General features: G+C 50.5%; 1 protein-coding gene across 2 annotated transcripts in view; it reads right to left on the bottom strand.

Moving 5' to 3' along the window:
- gpatch3 (G patch domain containing 3) overlaps positions 1–24,604 on the bottom strand; it is a 38,530-nt gene extending 13,926 nt beyond the window's left edge. For both annotated transcript variants that reach the window (XM_038797669.1, XM_038797677.1), the window contains exons 1-5: positions 24,088–24,604; positions 8,487–8,917; positions 7,489–7,663; positions 7,306–7,365; positions 2,787–2,908 (exon numbers count right to left, since the gene is read on the bottom strand). In XM_038797669.1, the coding sequence (XP_038653597.1) occupies positions 2,787–2,908; positions 7,306–7,365; positions 7,489–7,663; positions 8,487–8,917; positions 24,088–24,427 (1,128 nt within the window). In that variant the 5' untranslated portion in view covers positions 24,428–24,604. The remainder of the gene's footprint in view (positions 1–2,786; positions 2,909–7,305; positions 7,366–7,488; positions 7,664–8,486; positions 8,918–24,087) is intronic.
- Between the last annotated feature and the right edge of the window lie 2,538 nt (positions 24,605–27,142).

The raw sequence follows: 27,142 nt of genomic DNA, 5'->3' as shown, positions 1-27,142 counted from the left end.
GGGTCTAGGTCTAGGGGTGTTGCCTAGTACTTAACAAGAGGACAGCCTTCACGGTGACAAAGACAGTTACAGATCCAGGGGGACGGTAGGTCATGGTTAGAAGTATCCTGGAAGGAGCACCTGTGGTCCTAGTAAATGTGTACGCCCCCAACTGGGATGACACGGATTTCATAAAGAAAACCAACTCAGAAATCCTGGAACATAGACACAGACGGGGGGGGGGGGGTGAGGGCACTTTAACTGTGTGCAGGACCTATGGGCAGACAGATCCAGCCCCTAATCGGGGAAACTAACAAAAATATGGCAAGGGAGCTGAACATCTTCAAGTAGCAGATAGAACGTTGGAGGTTTACGTACCCAAGGGAGAAAGAGTTATCCTTCCTTTCCAGGTCCACAGGGTCTACTCAAGGATCAACTTCTTTATAGTGGGCAAATCAGTGCTTCCAGGGGTAATGGGAGCTGAATGCTGAGTAATCAGCAACTACACTCCACACTAGGTGGATGCATGGTTGGGGATGGCCCGGGCTCTATGACCCTCCATGGAGTCTAGACAAGGCGCTCCTCGCCGACAAGGCATTTTGCAATCGGGTGTCACAGACCACAGACAGGAATGCAATCAACAGCCAAAATAGGGAGGTCTCACCCTCCACATTCTGGGAGGCGCTGAAGGCGGTGGATGGGGGGGGGGGCGGATGATTGCATTCAAGGCACGCAAAGACAGGGAGGGGAGGGCAGCCAGGCCACAGCTGGTTGACTCCATACTGAAGATGGATTGGCGATACTCCATGGTCCTAACCGTGGAATTGCTGGCGGAGGGGAAAAATTGTAAATGGACTTCGACCTGCTCGCCACGGGAAAAGCAGTGCACCAGCTCCGCTAGACACAGAGGACCTTTTATGAACATGGAGACAAAGCCAGCCGCCTGCTGGATCACTAGCTGAGAAAGCAGGCAGCCATGAGGGAAATAGCTCAGGTTAAAGACAAAAGCAGCAGGCTAGTCACTTTGACAGAAAAGATCAATGAAGCCTTCACAACTTTCTACGAAGTGTTGTACACCTCCAAGCCCCGGCGGGGACTCGAAGATGAAGCAGTTCCTCAACGGACTGGACATGCCGGTCATGGGGGGAAGATAAGAGATGGGGAGAAGATAAGAGACAGGGCCTGGAAGCACCATTAGAACTGGGGACGTCATGGAGAGTATCAGCTCCATGTAGGCATAGAAGGCACCGGGACCAGATGGATTCCCGATGGACTTCTACAAAAAGTTCACGCCAGCACTGGCCCCCCATTTGCAAGAGATGTTCACAGACTCACTAGTAAGCTGTACCCTGCCGCCAACACTGGCACAAGTCTCAATATCGCCGATACCCAAAAAGGATAAAGACCCAACCGAGTGCTAGTCCTACTACTTAATGTAGACGCAAAGATCCTGGTTTAAGGCTTTTGGTGAGGTGACTGGAGAACTGGAGGTAGTCATGGAGGACCAGACAGGGTTTGTCAAGGGCAAGCAGCTAACATCGAATACGGTAGTGACCTCATCCGGAGACAGAACACCAAAAGTGATCATCTCCCTGGTTGCAGAAAAGGTCTTCGAAGAAGTTGAATGCAAGTATCTCAGAGGTACTGGAACGGTTTGGATTTGGGCTAGGGTTCACCTCCTAGGTGAAACTGCTGTACCTGGCCCCGGTGTCTTCTCTGTCTGGCGAGCTTACAGACAAACAGCACCAGCTCTAGATACTTTCGGCTTCACTGAGGGACAAGGCAGGAATGTCCGCTGTCCCCGCCGCTGTTCACCCTGGCAATTGAGCCACTGGCGATCACCTTCAGAGCAGCGAAGGATTGGAGAGGTATCTAAAAGGGAGGTCAGAGAGCATAGTCTTGCTCTACGCGGATGAACTCCTCCTCTATATCATGAACCCTCAGACCAGCATGGAGAGCATAACGAAACTCTTAAAGGAGCTCGGAGCCTTCTCAGGTTACAAACCTTTTTTAAAAAATAAATTTAGCGTACCCAATTATTTTTTTTCAATTAAGGGGCAATTTAGCGTAGCCAATCCACCTACCCTGCACATCTTTGGGTTGTGGGGGTGAAACCCAAGCAGACACGGGGAGAATGTGCAAACTCCTCACGGACAGTGACCCAGGGCCGGGATTCGAACCCGGGTCCTCAGCGCCGTAGGCAGCAATACTAACCACTGTGCCACCGTGCCGCCTCAGGTTACAAACCTAACCTGAGCAAGAGCAAGATCTTCCTTGTGAATCCGCAGAGGAGAGGGACAAAGCTGGGGGGACTGCTGTTTAAGCAAGCCCAGACCAAATTCCCAGTGGTTGTAGCCACACACCGGACGTGGTACCAAATGAGGCAAAACCTCGGCCTAACCGAAATGTCCAATGCCCCCATCTGCAACAACCACAGGCTCACTCCCACAATAATGGACGTGCCCGTGTGGAGTTTGCACATTCTCCCCATATCTGCTGGGTCTCACCCCCACAACTTAAAAAGATATGCAGGGTAGGTGAATTGGCCACGCTAAATTGCCCCTTAATTAGCAAAAAACTGGGTACTCTAAAAAACAATTTAAAGTCCAAAGAATTTGAAGTTACATGGATTGCATTTTTAATATTTGTTTATTCCATGTTTCATGTCAAGAGTACCAAGGACCAGCCAATGATTTAAGTTTGTAGGGAGGTTTGGAATAAAGCCAACTATTTAAATACATACATTTAAACAAAAAACATCATTTAGTACTATACTGAGTAATCAATAAAAAAGAAAACATGTTTACCTTAGTATGTCTTTCAAAGCCTCCGATACATGGGGATTGCACAGAGACATTCTCAACACCCTCTCTCTGCCGTTGTTCCAATCTCATCTGCACATAATCCCGGGAATCTTTATCTCCTCCATCTGTGCAAAATTCAAAAAGTAATTTCACACTAGTCTTTGATTTAGCAGAAATTTACTGTGGGTAAAGGTCACTGCACAGGCAGATCAAGCAATCTGCACATTGTCCTGAGTTTCTGCAACAATCTTGTAATCATCTCTGCCCTAAGGAAGCAGGAATTCACGCTGTTACACATTGCAGGATACACAGCACCTGCATCACATGGTGAAATAAAAGAAACATAGACTCTACAGCCCATGCTCTATGCACACTCCCCTCCTCCATGCTATTTCGGTGTCCTGTAGTGTGGTCTCATTAATTTACTGCCGATTCCTCATGACCCAAAAATTACATTTCTATTACCACTTATGTATTGTAACCATTGGGCGGCACAGTGGTTAGCATTGCTACCTCACGGTGCTGAGGATCCGGGTTTGATCCCAGCCCCAGATCACTGTCCATATGGAGTTTGCATATTCACCCCACGTTTGTGTGGGTCTCACCCCCACAACCCAAAGATGTGCAGGGTAGGTGAATTGACCACGCTAAATTGCCCCTTAATTGGAAAATAAATTATTGTACTCTAAAAAGTGTTGTAACCAATGTCCTTCTGTATAGTATGTCACATGATACGTGGTGACATCACCAGAAGCAGTTGGGAGATTTCCCTCTCCCTAGGATTGTGAGCAAGCAAAAACTCCAATAAACTCTGACAACTGGTTCAGTAACCTTCAGTGTGGCAGCCTGGTTATCTTTTGTCTCTGCTGGGAAATAAAAGCAAAACAGCATAAAGACAAAGCTGGCAACAAGGATGTTTTTCCAGTAACATTGTTAGAAGAAACAAATCAGATTTGGACCTCGAGTCAAGGATCAATTTTCTGGAGACCACTCACACCAATTGAAGTGCGTTAACCCTGGTTGTTGAGGGCAGTACGGTGGCGCAGTGGTTAGCATTACCGCCTCACGGCGCCAAGGTTCCAGGTTCAATTCTGGGTCATTGTCCGTGTGGAGTTTGCACATTCTCCCCATGTTTGCATGGGTTTCGCCCCCACAACCCAAAGATGTGGTGGATTGGCCATATCTTTTTGTTAAAACAGTAAAAATGTATACAAGGCCAAACGGTACAAACACTAATTTTGTTTTGGAGAAACAGGGTACCCTCCCCTCAGTACCAATGTACGGGGGGGGGGGGGGGGGGGGGGGAGAAGATACTCTGATTATTAAAACAGTTCACAATACATTTTTACAAAAAACAAATGGTACAAGCACTAAACCTGCCGCTGGATTGGCCCCGCTAAATTGCCTCTTAATTGTAAAAACAAAATTTTTTTTTTTTTAAACCCTGGCTGTTGGATATGGATTTTTAGCCTTTGCTAAGGGTGTATATTAATTTTTTAATTAAAAGAAAGCACTCTGGACCGTTCCTTATTTTTTGTTTAGTATTTGACCGCAACCTGGGAGTGCTTGGAGAGTCAGAGGCGGGAATTTAAAAAAATATTTCAGCCAGCTTGTCGATGGTAATACTAGTCAATTAAAATAATCAAAACCTAGAAAACGAGCAAGTAAAGAAATAAAAGGGTAAACGGTGAAAGAAACAAGTTACCTATCACAGCTGGGGTATCTTTTGCAGCTGCACACCTTTGCAGCAAAAACTCAAGTATGTACCATTAAAACCATCTGATATAATCTTGAGAATTTACACAGAAGAGGTGGACCCAGTGAAGGGTTATATCTTGGAGCAAGTTGAAGTAAATGGTCAATCTGAAAAACTGCCATTACATGTGGTAAAAGGAAATTTTCCTACACTTTCCACAAATTGTCAAGCTGATTGGTTGACGGAAAGAACACATTACAGAAACTTTGAAAAGTACAAAATAATATTTGAAAACAGTTTTGGGGGAAATGACCGGAGTCGAAGTGCGACTTAAGATAAAACCTGATAGCACCTCTAATTGCTTAAAGGCAAGAACTGTGCCATATGCTATCAAACTGAAAGTTACAGTGGAATTTGGCGAATCGATCAAAGAAGGAGTGAGAGTGTGATGACGAGCGATTGGGCAACCCCAATTGTCCCAGTTATAAAGCCAAATGGCTCAGTAAGAATCTGTGGTGACTTTAAAATGATTAACTGGGCAGCACGGCGGTGCAGTGGTTAGCATTGCTGCCTCACAGCGCCACGGTCCCAGGTTCGATCCCGGCTCTGGGTCACTGTCCGTGTGGAGTTTGCACATTCTCCCCGTGTTTGCGTGGGTTTCACCCCTACAACCCAAAGATGCGCAGGGTAGGTGGATTGGCCTTCTAAATTGCCCCTTAATTGGAAAAAAATGACGATTAAGTCAGTGTTGTGTGCCGGCCAGTATCCCTTGCCATTAATAGAGGACCTGCAACATTTTCAAACTATTCCAGTACAAGCTCCTACCGTTCAGAATAACGTCTGCATCTGCCCTATCCCAAAAGTCCATGGACCAAATCCTTAATGGTGTCAACAGTGTTCCATGTTATTTGGACAACCTTTTCAATGCGAGACAAAGCCAAATCACAGGAGAACTACGAGTACTTTTCCAAGATGGATAGTATACCTGTTACTGCAACTCAAGTGCAAAGACTCAAGGTCAGATCTGGTGATGGGGAAGGTCGTGGACATGATCTTGAAAGGCATATCACTAGATAAACAAAGAGAGAATCTGGAATTCAAGCCGTACCGAACAGGAGAACTTCAATTAATGATACAAAATGGAATACTTATATGGGGGATTTGAGTCATAATTCCTCCATGCTTGCAGAGTCACATACTGGGACAACTCCATAAAGGACATTCAGGAGTTGTACATATGAAAGAATTTGCAAGGAATTATTTTTGGTGGCCATGACGAGATGAACAGATTGAAGAAAGAGTAGGCCAATGTCAGTCTTATGCTGGGACACAAAATACTCTCCCTCTGCAACCACTACACCCTTGGGGTTGGCTAAAGCAACTATGACACAGAGTACATATCGATTTGGGTCTAATCAAAGGATACATGTTTCTTTTCCCAGCATATGCACATTCCAAATGGCCCGAAATCATGATACGGAAATGACAATCGAGCGTCTAGACAAGGTATTTGCACGGTTTGCAAACTGGAACAACTAGTCATCTATAATGGAACTCAATTCACATCAACATAATTTGTGGACTACTTTCAGAACAATGGATACAAGATAAAACAACTGCGCCTTGCCATCCTTCCACAAATGGATTGGCGGAGAGGTCGGTAGTCATTGAAGAATGCCACCAAAGCCTACAAGGACGAAGGGCCGTTGTCTAAGAGAATGAACAAGTTCCACATTTCCAATCGAAACACTGCCCATGCGACAACCCAAAATTCACCGGCAATATTCTTTCTAAAACAGAAGCTGAGAACAAAGTTTGATTTGCTCTTACCATCCGACACTTCTACCGTAGTGGAGCTACAGTATCAAATCACTTTACTCGCTGCAAACAGACATCAAAACAAAATAGTTTGGACTAGAAACTGCTCCTTAGGTGAGAAGTGGGTACCTGCCACAATACTCGCAAAGACTATTTCTTATACGGGGCAAACTGATGACGAGGGAATTTGGATGAGACACCGATCAAATCCTCATGTCAAAATGAGAATTTGTGGAGTTGGCAGCTGAAATCAAACGTCAGACATTCAAGGTTAGGAAATCCCTGGACTTACGATGACAACTGAGTCGAGGGCAGATTCTATAATAGTCAAACCAATTGCAGCTGTTGAAGACGAAGGAGAACCAACTTCTTTAGATGATGTGTCTGAGCCCAGCACAGAACAGGCTACCAAGAGTTTCAGAACAAAGACTCCTGAACGATGGATTCTATCTAAGCGGAACCAACGTCCATCTAAGAGACCCTTGTGCTATATCGCACACACGTTATAAAAATAATTGTATAATAATACTACTTGGTTAAATCATCACGGTTCATCATGAGTAAAAGTTTAAGTTAATGTTTGTCAATATTTGTCGTCGCACTACAGGAGTAAAAGCGGAGGAATATCTTTCTGTCACGTGATACGTGGTGACATCACTAGAGTCACTTGGGAGATTCCCCCCTCTTTCACCTAGAAAAGTGAGCAAGCAACACCTTTGCAATAAACTCTGACAACTGGTTAACAGTGTGGCAACCTGGTTATCCTACTGTGAATAAAAGCAAAACCACTTAAAACATAACCATTTTACTGGATGTGTAGATTTATACTCCGTTATTATTCATGAACACAATTCGTCTCAGACTGTTTTACTAATAATCATACCAGAGTATTTCTCCGTTCCATTTGTGGAGAGTTATGAGGAGGAGTCAGGAGCATAAAACGGCAAATTCTAATGCCACACAAAACAGACAAAAAGTTAAAAAAACAACCCCTTCATCCAAACTAACCTTTGTCATAATAGACACTCATATCGACATCCCAGTCATCTGCCGTCTCCTCGTCAAAATCTGAAAGAAAGCAACAGAAGTCAACCACTGAAACCAGTGATTACTTGATCACTACACTGCCAATTCTTGGCACTATTAACCCATGCCCTTTCCCACCCCAACAATCCCTGTGCCCCAACCTACCTCCTTTCTCCTCCTGCCAATACTGGGCATCTGTGTAAAACACGAGGCCGGACCCACCCTTCTCCCATTTCAGCTCAATTTCTTCCTCATATAGTCGTTCCTTTGTCCGCTCCTGAGTTGTAACATCCTCATACAGCGCCTCATGTCTCTCCCACTCTTCACATGTATCATTGTCCTGGGCAGAACAGAAAGCTCAGTGATAGGCCATATAACAACTGCTTGCATTTATACAGTGTACAAGAGCAACAAAATCACCCACAGAGGGCAGGCCGGGCGCCACCCACAGAGGGCAGGCCGGGCGCCACCCACAGAGGGCAGGCCGGGCGCCACCCACAGAGGGCAGGCCGGGCGCCACCCACAGAGGGCAGGCCGGGCGCCACCCACAGAGGGCAGGCCGGGCGCCACCCACAGAGGGCAGGCCGGGCGCCACCCACAGAGGGCAGGCCGGGCGCCACCCACAGAGGGCAGGCCGGGCGCCACCCACAGAGGGCAGGCCGGGCGCCACCCACAGAGGGCAGGCCGGGCGCCACCCACAGAGGGCAGGCCGGGCGCCACCCACAGAGGGCAGGCCGGGCGCCACCCACAGAGGGCAGGCCGGGCGCCACCCACAGAGGGCAGGCCGGGCGCCACCCACAGAGGGCAGGCCGGGCGCCACCCACAGAGGGCAGGCCGGGCGCCACCCACAGAGGGCAGGCCGGGCGCCACCCACAGAGGGCAGGCCGGGCGCCACCCACAGAGGGCAGGCCGGGCGCCACCCACAGAGGGCAGGCCGGGTCGCAGGAGATACCTTCATCCATCTGGGTTCCGTCTCAATCCAGGCTCAAGTGATGAGACTGTTCCAATCCTTGAAACACCAGCTCACCATCAAATGAAAAGGTTCCATCAGTCGGAGGAAGGCTGGGACTGGCAACGGGGCTACATCTGAGAATATTTATCTGTATCCACATGTATCATTCACCGTGGAACTTTTCCCCACAAGACAAAGAAATGCTGCTTACATCATCAGAATGAGACGTCTCTCCTTCCTCCTCGTCTCTTCTCTTTAACAACTTCCTGCGTCTTGTCCATTGTCGCTCCTTTTTTGGCTGCAGCACAGCATCAGTTTTCCCTCCCCATGCAGCTGTGTAAACTGTTTTCCCACTGTATAATGGGGCTGAGTCTTGATATTGGAATGGAACATTACCATAACGTCTGCTAGAGCTGGTCTTGGGAAATATCAGGCCGAGCTTGGTGATGATACGGGGAGGTAGGCGGCATGCTTGGATCAGTTCTAGGAAAACTTTCAGTGGTGTTCCAACATTCCCATTGGGCATCAATGTCGGGGGGTTTAACTCTGGCAATCTGGACAAGTCCTCAGGTGTGAAAGTCTCACTCTGAGCTTTCTGACTCCGAAGTTCTTTTCTCGTTTTGTATGAGAAGATGTCAGAATCTGTTGAACAAAAACACATTGAACATAGTCCTCTGAAATTGCAACGCCCAAACACACATGTGCACTAACACCACCCCCAGTACACGCATGAACATACACGCAGAGCCCACATGTTCATGCGCCACTCCTATGCTACTTATACTGCCAAATGCAGCTGTGAAACATTTGAATTAGCTTGTACTCCCAACCCATGAATTGTTCTCCAGACACGGATGATACTGTACTGTGGGCAGTGATCAGCTGGTGTAGGGCACGACAAGAGATTTAAAGTTGAGCTAAACAAGCTACAAAATTTCACAACTTACATTTACATAGAATATTTAACATGGCAAATCATCCAAAGGCACTTCACAGGAGCTTTATCCAGCAACAATTTGACAGCAAATCACATAAGGAAATATAACAGGGATGAATTGCGTGATAAAAGAAATAGCTTTCTTTTAAATATTCATTCTTGGGACGCATGTCATTGGCAAGACCAACATTTGCTGCCAATCCCTAATTGTCCTCGAGAAGTTGGCAGTGAAAGGCCTTTTTTAAACCACTGTAGTTCATATAATAAAGTTACACCTGCAGTGCTGTTAGGGAGGAAGTTTCAGGATTTTGACCCAACGTGTGAAGGAGCAGTAATGTTGTTCCGAGTCAGAACAGTGAGAGTCATGGAGGGGAAGAGCATGAAGGTTGTGTAATTCCCATGCACCTGCTGCCCTTGTTCTCCGAGATGGTAGACCGACGAAGGAGCGTTGGCGAGTTGCTGCAATGCATCTTGTAGGTAGTACACGCAGCTGTCATTGTGCATTGGCGGATGAGGGAGTGAATATTTAAGGTGGTGGAAGGGGTGCCAGTCATATGGACTCCTTATTAAAGAGCATCTTAAAGGAGGAGTGGTGGGAGCAGAGATTGCAGGCCATAGTTTCAGTTTTAAAATTATCACCCTAGTTTTCAAATCCCTCTAGGGCCCTCGTTCCGCACTCCTTCTTACCTCTATATAAACTTAATTTACTCCTAAAATCTTCCACGATCTTGGTATTTCTCCAATTCTGACCTTTGCCCATCCCTGATTTTAATTGCTCCACTTCAACCACCTACGCCCAAGTTCCAGATTTCCTTTCCCAATTCTCTCTGCATGTGCATTGTCAGCTGTGTCTCAGTTGTTTGCATGTTTGCTCCTGAATAAGGAAGTTATAAGTTCAACTCCCACTCTAAGAACTTCAGCACAAAAATCTAAGTTGACACTCCAGTTCAGTACTTAAGGAGTGCTGCCTTTCAATGAAATTTGATTCCGAGACCTCATCCGTTTGCTCTCTCAAGTGGATGTAAAAGGTCTCACAGCATTATTTTGAAGAGCAGATCTCCAGGATCCTGGCAAATATTTAGCCTTCAATCAACATCACTAAATATTCAGATTATCTGGACAGTATCAAGTTGTTGCTGTTCTGTGGGAGCTTGATATGCATAAATTTACTGCCTTGTTTCTACATTACAGCACTGACAACAATTTAAAAGTAGTCATTTGATAGTACAGAACTTGTGTATTATTGAAAAAAGAGGCATGATAAAGCTTTTCGTTTTGCAATCACCTGGACACTTTGAAGAATAGCAGTATTTGGGGAAAACAACAATTTATACTGTAAGTGGGCTGAGTAGTAGAGATATTGCCATGGAGAATGCACCAGTTTATGGTGACTGACAGTAAACTGCCAAGCATTAAATCAGAAAGCTTGATCCTGATTGGTCAGGGCAGTGCCCTGGGTAATAAGTCAGCAAATGGCTGTCACTTATTTTGTTTAGCTGAAACAGCCATAATGTGTGTATATGTTCTTTCCATCTACAAAGAGCAGGGCCCTGTATATTAATATATGTAGCTTCCAGGACATGCAAATTTACCACGCTGCAAGCCTGACTGACAATCTTATTTTTAAAATATATTTTCATAGAATCATAGAATTTACAGTGCAGAAGGAGGCCATTCAGCCCACTGAGTCAGCACCGGCCCTTGGAAAGAACACCCTAGCTGAGCCCACACCCCCATCCCAGTAACCCAGCAACCTCACCTCAGCTTTTTGGACACTAAGGGCAATTTAGCCTGGCCAATTTATCTAACCTGCACATCTTTGGACCGTGGGAGGAAGCCAGAGCACCTGGAGAAAACCCACCCAGACACGGGGAGAACATACAGACTCTGCGCAGACACTGATCCAAACCTGGCATCGAACCTGGGACCCTGGAACTGTGAAGCAATAGTGCTACCCACTGTGCTACCATGCCACCCCTGTTTTATTCCAAACTCAAACAAGATTGGGTTCCAAAAATCACCCACAAACACAATCATTACACATTGTTTGTAATATTGTTCCACTTTAATGGACCTCTCTTCCCCTCCTGTCGTCCCGGCAACTCCATGACTCCAAACATTGCCACCAAAGGGCACGGTGCTACTTCGAACCCCACTATTTCAGACAGAGCCTTGAACACTGCTTCCCAAAAGCCCCCCAGTTTCACATACACATTTCACAGAACATATAGGCGTGGTTCACCAACCCACGCCCACATCTCTCACAGAGATCCTCTACCCCAGGGAAGAACCCCTCTCATCCGGGCCTGCATCATGTGTACCCTTTGCACCACATTAAATTGAATGTGACTCATTCTCGCACAAGGACGTCACACTGATCCGGCGTAATATCTCACTCCCTCCCCCCCCCCCCCCCCCCCCCCCCAAAAACCTATCCTAGCTTGGTCCCCCGCTCTTCTTTCACCTGCCCTTCATCCTTTGCACTCATGCCATCTCTCTTTCCCAACTACCCATAAATATCACCGATCATCCCTGCCTCCCAAACGGCTGGAGCCAACTGCTTTTCCAGTAACATATACTCTGGTATTTGGGGGAAAGTGGGAAGCTCCTTCCACGCATAATCCCGAACCTGTAAGTATCTGAATTTGCTCCCCCTTGGTAACTCAAACTTCTCCTGAAGCTCCGCCAGATCTGCAAACCATTCTCCTGCGAATAGATCCCTCACTTGCCATACCCCTGCACTGTGCCACCCCTCATACATCACGTCCATTCATCCGGGTGCAAACCTATGATTCCTACACAGCGGGACCAATACTGACGGCCACCCCAACATAAGTGCTTCTGTAACAGATTCCAGATCTGTATCGCTGACACCACCACCGGGCTATTAGTATATTTCCCCCAGGGCAAACGGGAGCGGGGCCGTTACCATAGCCCTTAAACTCAACCCATACCGGAGTCCTCCTCCACTCGCACCCATTCCACCCCCTCTGCCCACCATCGTCTCAACACATTAACATCCCAGTAGTAGTGCAGCAAATTTGGGAGCTCTAACAAGCCTCCCATTAGCCTTTTCCTCTGCAAAAGGGCCCTGCTGACCCCTGTTATCTTTCCTGCCCACTCAAACCTGGAGATCAATCCATCCACCCTTTGGAAAAAGGCCTCAAGGAGAAACTGGAAGATAAACAAGAACCTAGGCAACACGTTCATCTTAAAGGCCTGCACCCTCCCTGCCAATGGCAACAGATCTCCTCAGATCGCCCTCAAGTCCTTCCACCAGTCCAATTAAATTCCACCTGTACATCGTTACCCAATTGTGCGCAACTTGAATCCCCAGTTATCGGAACCTAACCTTATCCACCTTAAATGGCAGAGCCCCAAGATTTATACTCCTCCCCAAGTCATTCACCGGGAAGACCTCACTCTTTCCCACATTCACTTTGTACCCAGAGAAGACCCCGAGTTTTTCCAACAAGTTCACAATCCTTCCCATGCTCTCCAACTGGTCCTGCACATATAACAATAAATCGTCAGCATACAACCACACCCTATGTTCCTTACCCCCGGTCATAATCCCCTGCCACTCCCCGGATGTCCGCAGCGCAATCGCCATGCAAACAATATTGGTGACAAAGAGCACCCCTGCCTCATTCCCCTTTGTAGCCTAAAGTACTTAGAATCCATCTCATTTGTTTGCACACTCGCCGTGGGAGATGAGTGAAGTAACCTTACTCCACAAACGTCAGTCTGAACTCAAACCTCCTCAAGTCCTCAAACAAATACCACCACTCAACTCGGACAAAGGCCTTCTCCAAGTCCATTGACAAGATCACCTCCAACACCCTGCTACTTGACAGAGTCATGACCATATTCAATAGCCTTCTAATGTTGCCACCTCTTTACGAACCCCATCTGATCTTCTGATACCACCTCCAACACACAGTCCTCCAATCACCTTGCCAGCAACTTGGCCAATATTTTCACGTCCGTATTTAGCAACAAAATGGGCCTGTATGACACTGCAGTGGATCCTCATTTTCTTGTACAATTTCCTGTGCAACCTCCAGTCCTCTCAACTGTTGGGCCAGCAGGCAGCTAAGCCTTCTCACCACACTCTTTTTTTCCAAAAGTATTTTTATTCAAACTTTTAATATTTTAACATATAAAACACATAACATGACAAAGTAAAACCAACATAAAACTCCAAACCTGCTCCCAACACCAACCTCCCCACCTCGCCCCGACCCTACCCTCTAGCAGTTGACAGTAACCAGCTCCTTGAAATGCAGCATAGACAAACCCCATCTGAGCATGCAGTTAGAAACAGCCAGCTTTGTTGGGGGCGCTCGTGAGCCGCTTTGCCCGGAAAAGGTACTTCCAGCAGAGCTGGGGTCAATGACAATGCATGGGTTGAAGGATTTGCCGTTAGTGGAAACTGAACATCTAAAAACATCAAAGGACTATGAAGTAAAAAGCTAATCGCGGGTTGGAGCCTGACCTCCTCCTCTGCCGGCGCCTGGTCCTCGATTGGGAGGTCGGGGAACATCTCTCCATAAAATGGCCACCGCCACCCCTTCCTCCGGTGCCCGATCAAAATGGCCACTGCCACCTTCCGATTTCAGCCCCATGGCCCACATGACACTGACGCCTGCGTCATACCACCGGTGACACGCTCCCAACCATCAATCAGGAACAACTTCAGCCCCAGTCCGAGTGAAGACCAATCAGGGCCTGGCAGTGCAATTTAAATGCACCATGGAGGTCAAGACCATTGACGACACGGGTATATGATCTAAGAGCGCGAACAGCTCTTTCTCTCTCTTGCCTTGGGAATAGCTAAAGAAGTACAACTGTGCCACATCTTTGGGTTCTGAATAAAGCCATTGAAATTTAACAACTCGACTCTGTGGAAACAAAGAGATCTAACACCAGCTCTTAGGGGCAGGGACACGGTGGATAGGGAGCAGATGTTCCCTTAGTTGAAGTGTCAGTTACGGGGGACACACAAGTACAAAGTGAGGGGTGGGAAGTTTAGGGGGAAATGTAAGGAAAGCTTTTTTACCCAGAGAGTGGTAACGGTCTGGAACACACTGCCTGGGAGGGTGGTAGAGGCGGGATGACTCACATCCTTTAAAAAATACCTGGATGAGTACTTGCCACATGGGTTAAGTGCTGATCCAAGTGGGCAGGTCAGGGCCTTTCAGCGTCGGTGCAGACTCAATGGGCCGAAGGGCCTCTTCTGCACTGCAGTCTTCTGTAAATCTGATTCTATGGAACCCCTCACACTCTCTCTTTCCCCCCCCCCCCCCCACCCCGAGCAAATTTCACCGTTTCCAAGTACAAGAACTCCATTAAATCCCCCAGCCACACCAAGGTACAGGGTGGAGAAACTGACCTCCACACCAACAGGACCTGCCTGCAAGCAATCAACAAGGGAAGGCTAAAATATCTGACATCCCGAAACTGGCTTCTAAATCCGCATGCAAGATCGCCGATATGAAGATGACTTCCAGACTTCTGGTGGCAGCATGGTGTGAGTGGTCGCACACAGGGCAGCTCCCAAGACACAGAAAAGAGCACTTTTACCCAAAATTGGGTGCAACTTCGACGGGCGGTCAGTGGAGATGTTCCCCGGGGGTTGGATGGAGGGCATGCCTGCTGGCTACCAAACCCGGCAGGTGAAAGACCTGGCCAAGGAGTTGGAAGAGACCTGTGGTGGAGCAGCCAGTGTAAACATGGAGGCAGGGGAAGGACTGGTGCAAGTAGCAAAGCCCCAGATGAAACAGTTGATGGCCTTCATCAAGGAAGGACTCCGCCAGTAGAGGAAGGAGATGCAGGAGGATCGCTCGAAGGCGCTGTGGCAGAAGACTAGGGCAGGGGAGCCGCCTTGGCTGGTGATCGTGAGACTCCATAAGTTTGTGGAGAAAGAGAAGATCTTGTGGTGGGCCAGGGAGTAGCGCAACTGTAAATGGGACAAGGTCCGAATATAACAGGACTTTGGAGATGAGCTGGCAAAATGGCGAGAGGGGTTCAACAAAGCCAAGGCGGTGCTATATCAACGGCAGATCAGGTTTGGGATGCTCTATCAGCCAAGCTTTGGGTGAGGTATGAAGGCTGGGAATACTATTTTGAGACCCAGAAGCGGCCAATAACTTTATCAAGCAGCATAAACTGAGGGAGAACTGATCGGAATGATTCTAGGAGACTGAGGTGCTGACACCTTTGAAGTAATTGGGAATATGGGTAGAGTGGGGGTGGTCTTTCTGCATGAGACGCACCTCCACGTTAAGGACCAGGTTAGGCTAAGAAAGGGATCGGTGGGTAAGGTTTTCCACTCAGGGTTAGATTCAATGACGCGGGGGGTGGCACTTTTGATGAGTAAGAAAACGGAGTTTGTGAATGCAAAGGAACTGAGGGACCCAGGTGGGAGATGTGATTTTGAGCAGGGTGGTGTTGGTGAATGTGTTGGTGAATGTTGGTGGTGTTGGTGAATGTTGGTGGTGTTGGTGAATGTTGGTGGTGTTGGTGAATGTTGGTGGTGTTGGTGAATGTTGGTGGTGTTGGTGAATGTGTTGGTGAATCTTGGTGGTGTTGGTGAATGTGTTGGTGAATGTTGGTGGTGTTGGTGAATGTGTTGGTGAATGTTGGTGGTGTTGGTGAATGTGTTGGTGAATGTGTTGGTGGATGTTGGGGGTGTTGGTGAATGTGTTGGTGAATGTTGGTGGTGTTGGTGAATTTGTATGCACCAAATTGGGATGATGTAGGCTTTATGAGGGGGTTGTTGGCAGCGATTCCGGACTTGGCCACGCACCAGTTAATTATGGGAGGAGATTGTAATTGTGTCCTAGAGCCGAGGGTAGATAGGCCGAGCCCCAAGTCGGTGGGTAGGATTCAAATGGCAAAGGAGCTGGGTGGGTTTATGGAAAAGATGGGTATGGTGGACCCGTGGTACTTCAAGAACCCAGGGGGAAGGGAGTACTCCTTTTTTTCACATATATGCAGGCCATATTCTAGAATTTACTTTTTTGTGGTGAGCCGGGAGGTTTTGGTTGGGGTGGAGGGGGCAGAGTATGCGGGGATAGTAATCTCAGAGGGGAGGAAGGCCAATATTGTCACCTTCGCCTCCAAGTGCCCAGCGACAAATTTTATTGGAGTGGCGGTCAGCAACGCCACCGGGGGTAGCGGCCTGGCCAGTTGACTTATATGACTTTCTTCGGCTGGAAAAGATCAAATAAGAGTTAAGGGGTTCAGCGAGGCGAGGGATGTTCATGACTGTGTTTGACCACGGTAGGGGATTGTGAAAAGGGGGAAAATTTGTACAAACTGTATGGTTGTTCGTTGGGAAGTTTGTTTTCCGAATTGTTTATGTGTTGTAACTTTTCATAGACGGTTGGAATTAAATACATTTTTTTAAAAGTACGACTTCCAAAATTTCTCCAACTTCGGGCAGGACCAAATGTATGTGATTAGCTGGGACCCTCCCACACAGCTCACAAATATCCTCCACCCCCTCAAACAGCTGGCTCATCCATGACTTTGTCAAGTGCGCTCTGTGTACTGCCTTTAGCTGTATCAACCTCAGCCTTGCGCTCGAGGTTAAGGAATTCACCCTCCGCAGCACCTCCTCCAGCACTATCCCCAGCTCCTCCTCCCACTTGGCCTTAACCCTTTTTTTTTCTGAGTTACAAAGCCAGGGTTCAGAGTGTGGACAGAGGCGAACCCCTAATCCAGCTCCTTGCCTGCTTCAAAAAACAATTCAAATTGAATCCAATTCATGGTCCCCATAAGGGAGACATACCAGATCTGAGCCAAAAGGCTCAATCCACACTTGATCTTAGCCAAAAGGCTGAGAAGCGATCACTTGGCCTTGACCCTTAACCCCCTCCAGAGACAACATATCCTCCTCTAAAACTCTCCCACAGATAACCCATCATCAACAACACCCACTCCAGCAACGAAGAGAGCGGTACCACCGGAAAAGTCGGAAAAATATTTTTCAAGAAATCCTGCACCTGCATGGACCTGAAAGCCTCCCCTTACGGGATCCCAAAACAACTCCACCAGCTCCTCCAAACCGGCCCTCTAAAAAATAAATCCTTCATTTCCCTCACCCCTCTCTCCTCCCACCACCGAAACCTGGCATCCATCCTCCCTGGTTCAAACCCATGGTTCCCTCGAATCGGCATCAACTTCGACCCCGCCCCCACCCTGAAGTGCTGCCGAAATTACCTCCACATTTTTAGCGTGGCCACCATCACCGGATTTCCCAAGTACTTCCTGGGGTAAACGGGAACGGTGCTGTTGCCAACATCCGCAACCCCAACCCCTTACAAGAACCTGTCTCCATCTTCACCCTCAAAGCCTCCATCCCGCTACTCCAACTCAGCACCCTGTTAGCGTTCGCTGCCTAATAATAGTATAAGAGGTTTGGAAGGGCCAGGCCCCCCAATTGTCGCCCTCTGAGGCACCGCCCTCCTAATCCTTACCATTTTACCTGCCCACACAAATGATGAAACCAACCTGTCCACCCCCATAAAAAAGATTTCGGCAAAAAGACCAGTAGGCATTGAAATAAAAATAAAAACTGCAGCAAGATGTTCATCTTAACCGCCTGCACCTGGCCTGCCAACAATAGGGGAAGGGTCAAGGGTCCATAAATCCGCCTTGACCCTGCCCACCAGACTCCTGAAGGTCAACTTACAGAGCCGAACCCCAAGCAACCTCCACTCCCAGATAGCTCAAGTGGCTTGTTGCCACCTTAAATGGCAACCCACCTGAAATGGTACACACTCTCTTGGAGAAGACACCACAAAACACTCACTTTTCCCAAAATTTTATTTGCAGCCTGAAAAAGTCCCAGATTTTCTAAGCAATCCTATCCTATCCCCCACTGACGAGCCTGGGTTGGAGATACAACAACAGGGGCACCCAATGCTCCACCTTATGCTCCCATCACCCCCGTTGCCCCTCACTTCCCTCTCCAGCCCATCCCTTCCTCTCCTCTGATTACCCACTGCAGCCCCCACTCCCATACTGCTTCCGTCGCTGGCATGGTGACCCCTGCCTGAAAGCCCAAATAAAGGACTGCTCACCTCCTCCATCCATCTCACTCATGGAGATATACAGAAACAGATCATCAGCATACAGGGGCACTCTATGCCCCCCCCCCCCCCCCCCCCCCAACCGCCCACACACACACACACTCTGCACACCTAACAAACTGTCCATGGTAGGACAAACCACCAACCCCATAGCACTAGAAAGCACACATAAAAAACATCGTACATACATACAAAAATCAATAACGTATTACAGATACAATACAACATACTCCCGACAAATAGTGAAACATACCAAGCGCCCCAACCCTAACCCTCCTCCAGCCCATGATCTCGAACAAAGTCATTTGCCTCTTCTGGCATCTGAAAATAATGCTCCTTGCCCTTGAATGTTATCCACAACTTGGCAGGGGACAGCACCCCAAACCGAACCTGCTTTGGCCCTGTTGAATCCAATCTGCTCTTGGCCAGATCAGCCCCGGACCCAATTCCAGATATATCTGGACCCAATTCCCCTCACAACAGTCCCGCATTGCCTTGGCCCACCATAGAATCTTTGCATACGCACAATCACAGCCTGGGGCAGCTCCCCAGCCCTCGGCTTCTGTCTCAGGGGCCAGTGGGCCCGATCACTTCTGGCCCCGCTCAAATACCTTCTCATCCAGACACTTATCAAACATCTTCATCGTGTAACTGGTGGCACTCGTTCCCTCTACTCCCTCAGGCAGACCCATGATGCGCAGATTCTGCTACCTGAAACGATTGTCCTCGACGTCGACCCTCCCCCGCAGCACCATGCACATTTCCGCCAGCATCGACATCTCCGCCTCCAGTGAAAATATTTGGTCACTCTGGTCTGAGACAGCCTTCTCCACTTCTTTAATCATCGCATCGTTTGCCTGCAGACCCTTCTCAACTCGATTCAAAGATCCATAAAGAGGTATGATTGCACCCTCAAATCGCTCTCAAATCAATCTCCCTGCATTTCCTTGTGCTGTTGTCGAAATTTATCTTTAAAAAAAAATAAATTTAGAGTACCCAATTAATTTTTTCCAATTAAGGGGCAATTTAGTGTGGCCAATCCACTTACCCTGCTCATTTTTGGGTTGTGGGGGGTGAGACCAACGCAAACACAGGGAGAATGTGCAACTCCACAAGGACAGTGACCTCGGCGCCGTGAGGCAGCAATGCTAACCACTGCGCCACTGTGCTGCCCACAAAATTCAACTTCAATGAAACTCTTGAGATGCTCCATTTGCGAAGTAGACATTGACAACGACCCATCCCCCTCTACCATCTTTCGCAATAGTGCTGTGCCATGAAGCTCCTCCAATCCCTGAGCAATGGCTCTCACTGACTTCTGCCAGGTCCGGTACCCTGTCGTCATCACACTGGGGGAGAATCCACCACCCACCTCTCTCCTCACAACACATCACTAAAAATCACCCATCAAATGGGCAGAAAGTTCTAAAACCAACAACTCCAGGCAGATGCCACCCTGTGAGCAACCGGTCAAACCATGGCCACCACCGGAAGTCCCAGCTAAATTGGTTGTCAGCATAATTTTTAACACACTGAGGATTATTTAGCAAATGTTGTCCAGTCATGGAATCACTTAGGACTGAGATGAGGAGAAATTTCTTCACCCAGAGAGAGTTGAGCCTGTGGAATTCTCTACCACAGAATGCAGTTAAGGCCAAAATATTGTATGTTTTGAAGAAAGTGTTAGATGCAACTCTTGGAGCTAAAGGGATCAACAGATATGGATGGAAAGCAGGAACAGGTCCCGGAGTACGATGATCAGCCATGATCACAATGAATGGGGAAGCATGCTCAAAGGGCTGAATGGCCTCTCCTGCTCCTATTTTCCATGCCTGCCTAGTTCTCTTGCTCTGCCTGGTGGCCACCCATTCCCTAGCTGTCTATGGAGTCTTCCCCTGTGGTGTGACCACCTCTCTATGCGTTCTAGCCACAATATTCTCTTCTTCGCAGATGCTCCAAAGTGTTCCCAGCCGCCATTCCAGCTCTGAAATCCGGGCTTCCAGGAGCCACAGCTGAAGAACACCTCCTGCAGACATGCTGGCCCCAGGCTTTTGAAATGCTCCCCGGTTCCCACATACAGCAGGAGGAGTATACCACAGATTTACACTCTACTGTAATGACTTACCTCTTTTATAATTAAACCTCGTAAGATACTTAAAATCAAATACGCTAGGCCCCTTCTTCCCTAGCCCTTGTTACTACAGAATATAGCCCTATAAAGCACAAAATAAAGACCTTCCAAACTATAAGCGATAAATGTAGTAAATACTTACCTGACCGTACTTATTCAATCACCTACTTTCACTTGTCCGGTGTCACTTTTCAATCCTGGCAGTGTAGTGAGAAATCTGAGTGCCAGTTTGGAGCTCTCACTACACTCTCGTGCTGTTTTCAATCTCCTCTCTCACTTTCCTCTACAATCTGCAAGTTTTTGGGATGTACGGCCTACCTACCTAGCATCACAGTGGCATTGAAATCCATATACCACATGACTCAATTATGAGATAGGTAGAACATATTTTGACAGCAAATCCCATTGGTAGCAAATACCATGTGTGTTGCTACTGCTTAGTAAGTGTGAAACAGCTAGCTTCACTGGGTGCTCAAGTTTCTGAGCTACTTTGCCCTTCCAGGGTAATCGGTGAGAGACTGGCCTCTTTCAGGGCCAAAAGTGACAGTCTTAAGCCCATTCATGGATTTGTCTGATATACAACATGAACTGAATGATCAGAGCAGCCATTATCCTGCAGGATTCCTCTGAAGTGGAAACGGGTGACACTTTATTTTTTTTTTAAATTTAGAGTACCCAATTCTTTTTTTCCCCAATTAAGGGGCAATCCACCTACCCTGCACATCTTTGGGTCCCAGGGGTGAGACCCAGGCAGACATGGGAAGAATATGCAAACTCCACATGACAACAGTGGCAGGGGGCTGTGGTCCAACCAGGGTCCTCAGTGTCCTGAAGCAGCAGTGCTAAACACTACACCACCCAAGGCTTTTAAAATTGACACGTTGTCAGACATGGAGAGTTAGTCGAGGTCAGCAAGCTCAGGAGTGATGGGTGAATAGGATTTGGAGCCAGTTGGGATCTAGGTCAGAGTTTTGGATCAGCTCAAGTATAAATGCAAACAGTTACATCTGCTGAGATCAAAAGAGAGGAGTCCATGCAAAATTGTGCCGTTCTTTACCCACCCTCTCCAAAATTGCCCTTCAGCCATTCCCCGAGTCAAACACCCCTTCCAATCTCAATCCTCACACCCGTTATTCAGGTCCCAGTCCTCAACCCTTCCAACTGCAGTCATCACCCGACCTCTCCTCCCCCGGACCACACAAGCCCCCCCCCCCTCCCCTCCTCCCCCAGACCACACAAGCCCCCCACCCTCCCCTCCTCCCCCGGACCACACAAGCCCCCCCCTCCCCCGGACCACACAAGCCCCCCTCCCCGGACCACACAAGCCCCCCTCCCCGGACCACACAAGCCCCTCTCCCCGGACCACACAAGCCCCTCTCCCCGGACCACACAAGCCCCTCTCCCCTCCTCCCCCGGACCACACAAGCCCCCCTCCCCTCCTCCCCCGGACCACACAAGCCCCCCCCCCCCCTCCCCTCCCGGACCACGCAAGCCCCCCCCCTCCCCTCCTCCCCTGGACCACGCAAGCCCCCCCCCCCTCCCCTCCCGGACCACACAAGCCCCCTCCCCTCCCAGACCACACAAGCCCCCCCCCCTCCCGGACCACACAAGCCCCCCCCCCCCCCCCTCCCGGACCACACAAGCCCCCCCCCCCCTCCCCTCCCGGACCACACAAGCCCCCCCCCCCTCCCCTCCCGGACCACACAAGCCCCCCCCCCCCTCCCCTCCCGGACCACACAAGCCCCCCCCCCTCCCCTCCAGGACCACACAAGCCCCCCCCTCCCCTCCCGGACCACACTAGCCCCCCCCCTCCTCCCCTCCCGGACCACACTAGCCCCCCCCCCCCTCCCCCCCCGGACCACACAAGCCCCCCCCCCCCCCCCATCCCTCCCGGACCACACAAGCCCCCACACAAGCCCGCCCCCCTCCCCTCCCGGACCACACAAGCCCACACACAAGCCCGCCCCCCTCCCCTCCCGGACCACACAAGCGCCCCCCCCTCCCCTCCCGGACCACACAAGCACCCCCCCCCCGTCCCCTCCCGGACCACACAAGCCCCCCCCCTCCCCTCCCGGACCACACAAGCCCCCCCCTCCCCTCCCGGACCACACTAGCCCCCCCCCCTCCCCTCCCGGACCACACTAGCCCCCCCCCCTCCCCTCCCGGACCACACTAGCCCCCCCCCCCTCCCCTCCCCTCCCGGACCACACAAGCCCCCCCCCCCCTCCCCTCCCGGACCACACAAGCCCCCACACAAGCCCGCCCCCCTCCCCTCCCGGACCACACAAGCGCCCCCCCCTCCCCTCCCGGACCACACAAGCACCCCCCCCGTCCCCTCCCGGACCACACAAGCACCCCCCCCCTCCCCTCCCGGACCACACAAGCACCCCCCCCCCTCCCCTCCCGGACCACACAAGCACCTCCCCCCCCCCCCCCTCCCGGACCACACAAGCCCCCCCCCCCCTCCCCTCCCGGACACAAGCACCTCCCCCCCCCTCCCCTCCCGGACCACACAAGCACCCCCCCCCCCTCCCCTCCCGACCACACAAGCACCCCCCCCCCCCTCCCCTCCCGGACCACACAAGCACCCCCCCCCCCCTCCCCTCCCGGACCACACAAGCACCCCCCCCCCCGGACCACACAAGCCCCCCCCCCCCCTCCCGGACCACACAAGACCCCCCTCCCCTCCCGGACCACACAAGCACCCCCCCCCTCCCCTCCCGGACCACACAAGCCCCCCCCTCCCCTCCCGGACCACACAAGCACCCCCGCCCCCTCCCCTCCCGGACCAAACAAGCACCCCCCCCCCCCCCCGGACCACACAAGCCCCCCCCCCCTCCCGGACCACACAAGCCCCCCCCTCCCCTCCCGGACCACACAAGCCCCCCCCCCCCCTCCCGGACCACACAAGCCCCCCCCCCTCCCCTCCCGGACCACACAAGCACCCCCCCCCTCCCCTCCCGGACCACACAAGCCCCCCCCCCCTCCCGGACCACACAAGCACCCCCCCCCCTCCCCTCCCGGACCACACAAGCCCCCCCTCCCCCCCCGGACCACACAAGCACCCCCCCCCCCTCCCCTCCCGGACCACACAAGCCCCCCCCCCCCTCCCGGACCACACAAGCCCCCCCCCCCCTCCCGGACCACACAAGCACCCCCCCCCCTCCCCTCCCGGACCACACAAGCCCCCCCTCCCCTCCCGGACCACACAAGCACCCCCCCCCCTCCCCTCCCGGACCACACAAGCACCCCCCCCCTCCCGGACCACACAAGCCCCCCCCCTCCCGGACCACACAAGCCCCCCCCCTCCCGGACCACACAAGCCCCCCCCCCTCCCTCCCCCCCTCCCGGACCACACAAGCCCCCTCTCCCGGACCACACAAGCACCCCCCTCCCGGACCACACAAGCACCCCCCTCCCGGACCACACAAGCCCCCCCTCCCCCCCCCCCCCCCCTCCCGGACCACACAAGCCCCCCCCCCCCCCCCCCCCCCTCCCGGACCACACAAGCCCCCCCCCCCCCCTCCCGGACCACACAAGCCCCCCCTCCCCTCCCGGACCACACAAGCCCCCCCTCCCCTCCCGGACCACACAAGCTCCCCTCCTCCCCCCCCCCCCCCCCCCCCGGATATCACCCCCTCACCTGCAATCTCCGCCGCTCTGACGATGCGGATGAAGCAGCGACTCCGCATACATTCTCCGGCCCTGTCCACCCATTGGCAGCCGTCATACATCTGCAGAAAGTGGCAAGCTCGGTCCGGGGTCAGCCGAACCACACTACAGCAGGTAGGGCTGCGGCCTAGCTCCGGGACTGCAGCAGCCGTCGAAGTTGGCCGCCGCCGCCACTCGGGCCGGTGCCGGTAGTGGAAACAGCTGAAGCCACCGCTCTCGGTGAACTGAGAGAACTGGTTACGGAGGTCGGCAGAGCGGAGGCTGCGCGGAATATTCCCGACAACAGCATAAACACAGTCCGCGGCCGCCATCTTTCAGACTGGCATCGGGGGCGCCTGCGCACAGGACAATTGATAATTATTGAGTGATATTCCTGAACGTTTGAAACATCATTAGTTAAATATTTGGAGGCAGTTGAGGCAGCACTTTAAGTTGGGGGCTGGATCAAGGGAGATGCCTGTAGTGATCCTTACTTGAGTGTGCACAGAAGGGGCTGATGGGTAATGGAAAGACCATTAGGGGGGCAGCACTGGGCACTGAAGGCCCTCCCCCTCACTTTGGCTGAACAGACTGAGGGGAACAGGAACGGAAATTTAGCTCAGGGCTGCTAGTGTGTTCAGGCCTAGTTGAGAGCATAGAAAAGTTGTAACCTCATTTACAAGTGCAGTTCTTTAAGTAAGAGCTCACGCAGTTATTTAAGTTGTGTTGCTCAATAAACCTACCATCAAACATCTGGGCGACTTCTAGCCTTTTTTCCAGAGCGTCTACTGTGACTGAGTTACCATCTCTGCAGGTAACAAAACATTGTATAGGAGTGGCTTTATTTGAACAGCACTAGAAAGATTAGGTTAGAGACCAGAAAGAAGCAAAGCAACCAGCAAAAGCAACGGGCCGGCTGCTCGACTGTGGAAGACTTCACAGCATTTTGATTCCAAACAACCTACTGAAGCGATGGATCAGATGCTACTTCCAGAGATGCTGAAAACTACCGGTAATTTAAATAGTAACTGGAAAATGTATAAACAGCAACTTCAGATGTACATGGCAGCTATGGACCTAAATACAGCCACCGACGAGGGAAAGATTGAACTATTACTCTCAACGGCAGGCCGGCAGGCGGTAGACATTTATAACTCGTTTACGTATGGTGATACTGAAGATAAAACTAAATATCAAGTGATAGTGGCAAAATTTGATGACTACTATAAATCACAATCAAATGAAATCATGGAACGATTTAACCTGCGTAACAGATTCCAAAAAAACGGGGAGACTATCTCCAGTTTTGTCGCAGATCTCCGCTTGCTAGCACAAAGCTGCAACTATGCTGATTTAACAGACTCCATCATCAGGGATCAATTAATCTATGGTCTTTACGACAAAAATTTAAGGAAATCATTACTGCTGCAAAATGATTTCATATTAAAAACCATAATAGCAAAGTGCTTACAGCAAGAGCAGAAAAAGCAGCAGTACCTGGAGTTTCTTGAAAAAAAAAATATGGAGAAGATCCACCACGAGGCAGACATAAGAATGGTGGCCTCTCCTCACAGGCCTTCTTTTCTGGTGACTGGCGCCCATAACGGCACGTCTGCGCATACGCGCAATCAGGACAGACGTGATCCCGGAAGGACCCGGTATGCGTATGCGCAGTACACACAATACCTGCCCCTGTCTGAAGAGCGCGCTGCGCATGCGCGAATGCTGCCAGCGCGTGATGTCACGGACGTCATGATGTGCTACCGCTGTGGCACCACCCATTTAGAAGGGAAATGTCCTGCACACGGGAAAAGGTGTCTAAAATGCTCTAAGATGAATCATTTTGCCTCCCAGTGTCAGTCCGCAGCCAAATACTACTCTCCAATGCAAAGGCATGGAAACTTTATTGCACAGTAGATGCAATGGACACTCGGACACAAGGTATGCACAGATAGAGAAGGAGTGCCTGGGATTGATCACAGGCGTGACCAAATTTCACCACTATGTGGATGGCCTCCCCACATTTCGCGTGGAGACTGATCATAGGCCACTGGTCAACATCATCAACAAAGATCTCAATGACATGACAGCGCGCCTTCAACGCATGATGATGGAGTTGCGGAGGTACGACTTCACGCTGGTCTACACCCCTGGTAAGGACCTAATAATAGCTGACACCTTATCCTGAGCCATTGACGCTGACAATCGGCCTCCGGCTTCCATTAATGATGTGGAAGCTCATGCACACTCGTGCAGGGAGACACTCCCTGCAACGGACGAGAGGCTGCAGCAAATTTGTCAGGCGACACAAGAAGATGCGACCCTGTTCCAGGTCATGCACAACCTTCAATATGGCTGGCCAAGAGGGCAATGCCCAAGTTCCAAAACGTCCAAACTAAACTGTCCGTGGTGGATGGCATCATACTGTAGAATGACAGAATTGTCATTCCACTGGCGCTCCGGGCGGACATGCTCCGCAGGATTCACGAGGGGCACCTTGGTGCTGAAAAGTGCAAAAGGAGAGCACGGCAATCCGTGTATTGGCCTGGGATAAACGAGGACATAACGAACATGGTGCTCACATGTGACACGTGTCAAAAACATCAACCGGCACAATGCAAGGAGCCACTGCAACAGCATGAGATGGCTATGTCACCGTGGGACAAAGTTGGCATAGACTTGTTTCACTCCATGGGCCGAAACTATGTTCTTCTCATCGATTATTACTCCAACTTTCCGGAAGTACTGAAACTCCCGGATCTCACATCGGCGTCAGTTATCAAAGCCTGCAAAGAAACCTTCTCCAGGCATGGCATCCCACAGACGGTGATGTCCGACAATGGTCCTTGCTTTGCCAGCTGGGAGTGGTTGGCATTCGCAAAACAGTACAACTTCAAGCATGTGACGTCGAGTCCTCACTTTCCTCAATCGAATGGCAGGGTGGAGAAAGGTGTCCACATTATTAAGCAACTGATCAGCAAGGCCACTGACTCAATGTCCGACATACACTTGGCCCTATTGTCATACCGTTCATCGCCTTTGAGCTC

Source organism: Scyliorhinus canicula, chromosome 1, assembly GCF_902713615.1.
Source record: "Scyliorhinus canicula chromosome 1, sScyCan1.1, whole genome shotgun sequence".
In the NCBI taxonomy this organism is placed as follows: Eukaryota; Metazoa; Chordata; class Chondrichthyes; order Carcharhiniformes; family Scyliorhinidae; genus Scyliorhinus; species Scyliorhinus canicula.
Note: the sequence above shows the minus strand (reverse complement) of the source record. Positions and strands in the feature narration are given on the sequence as shown.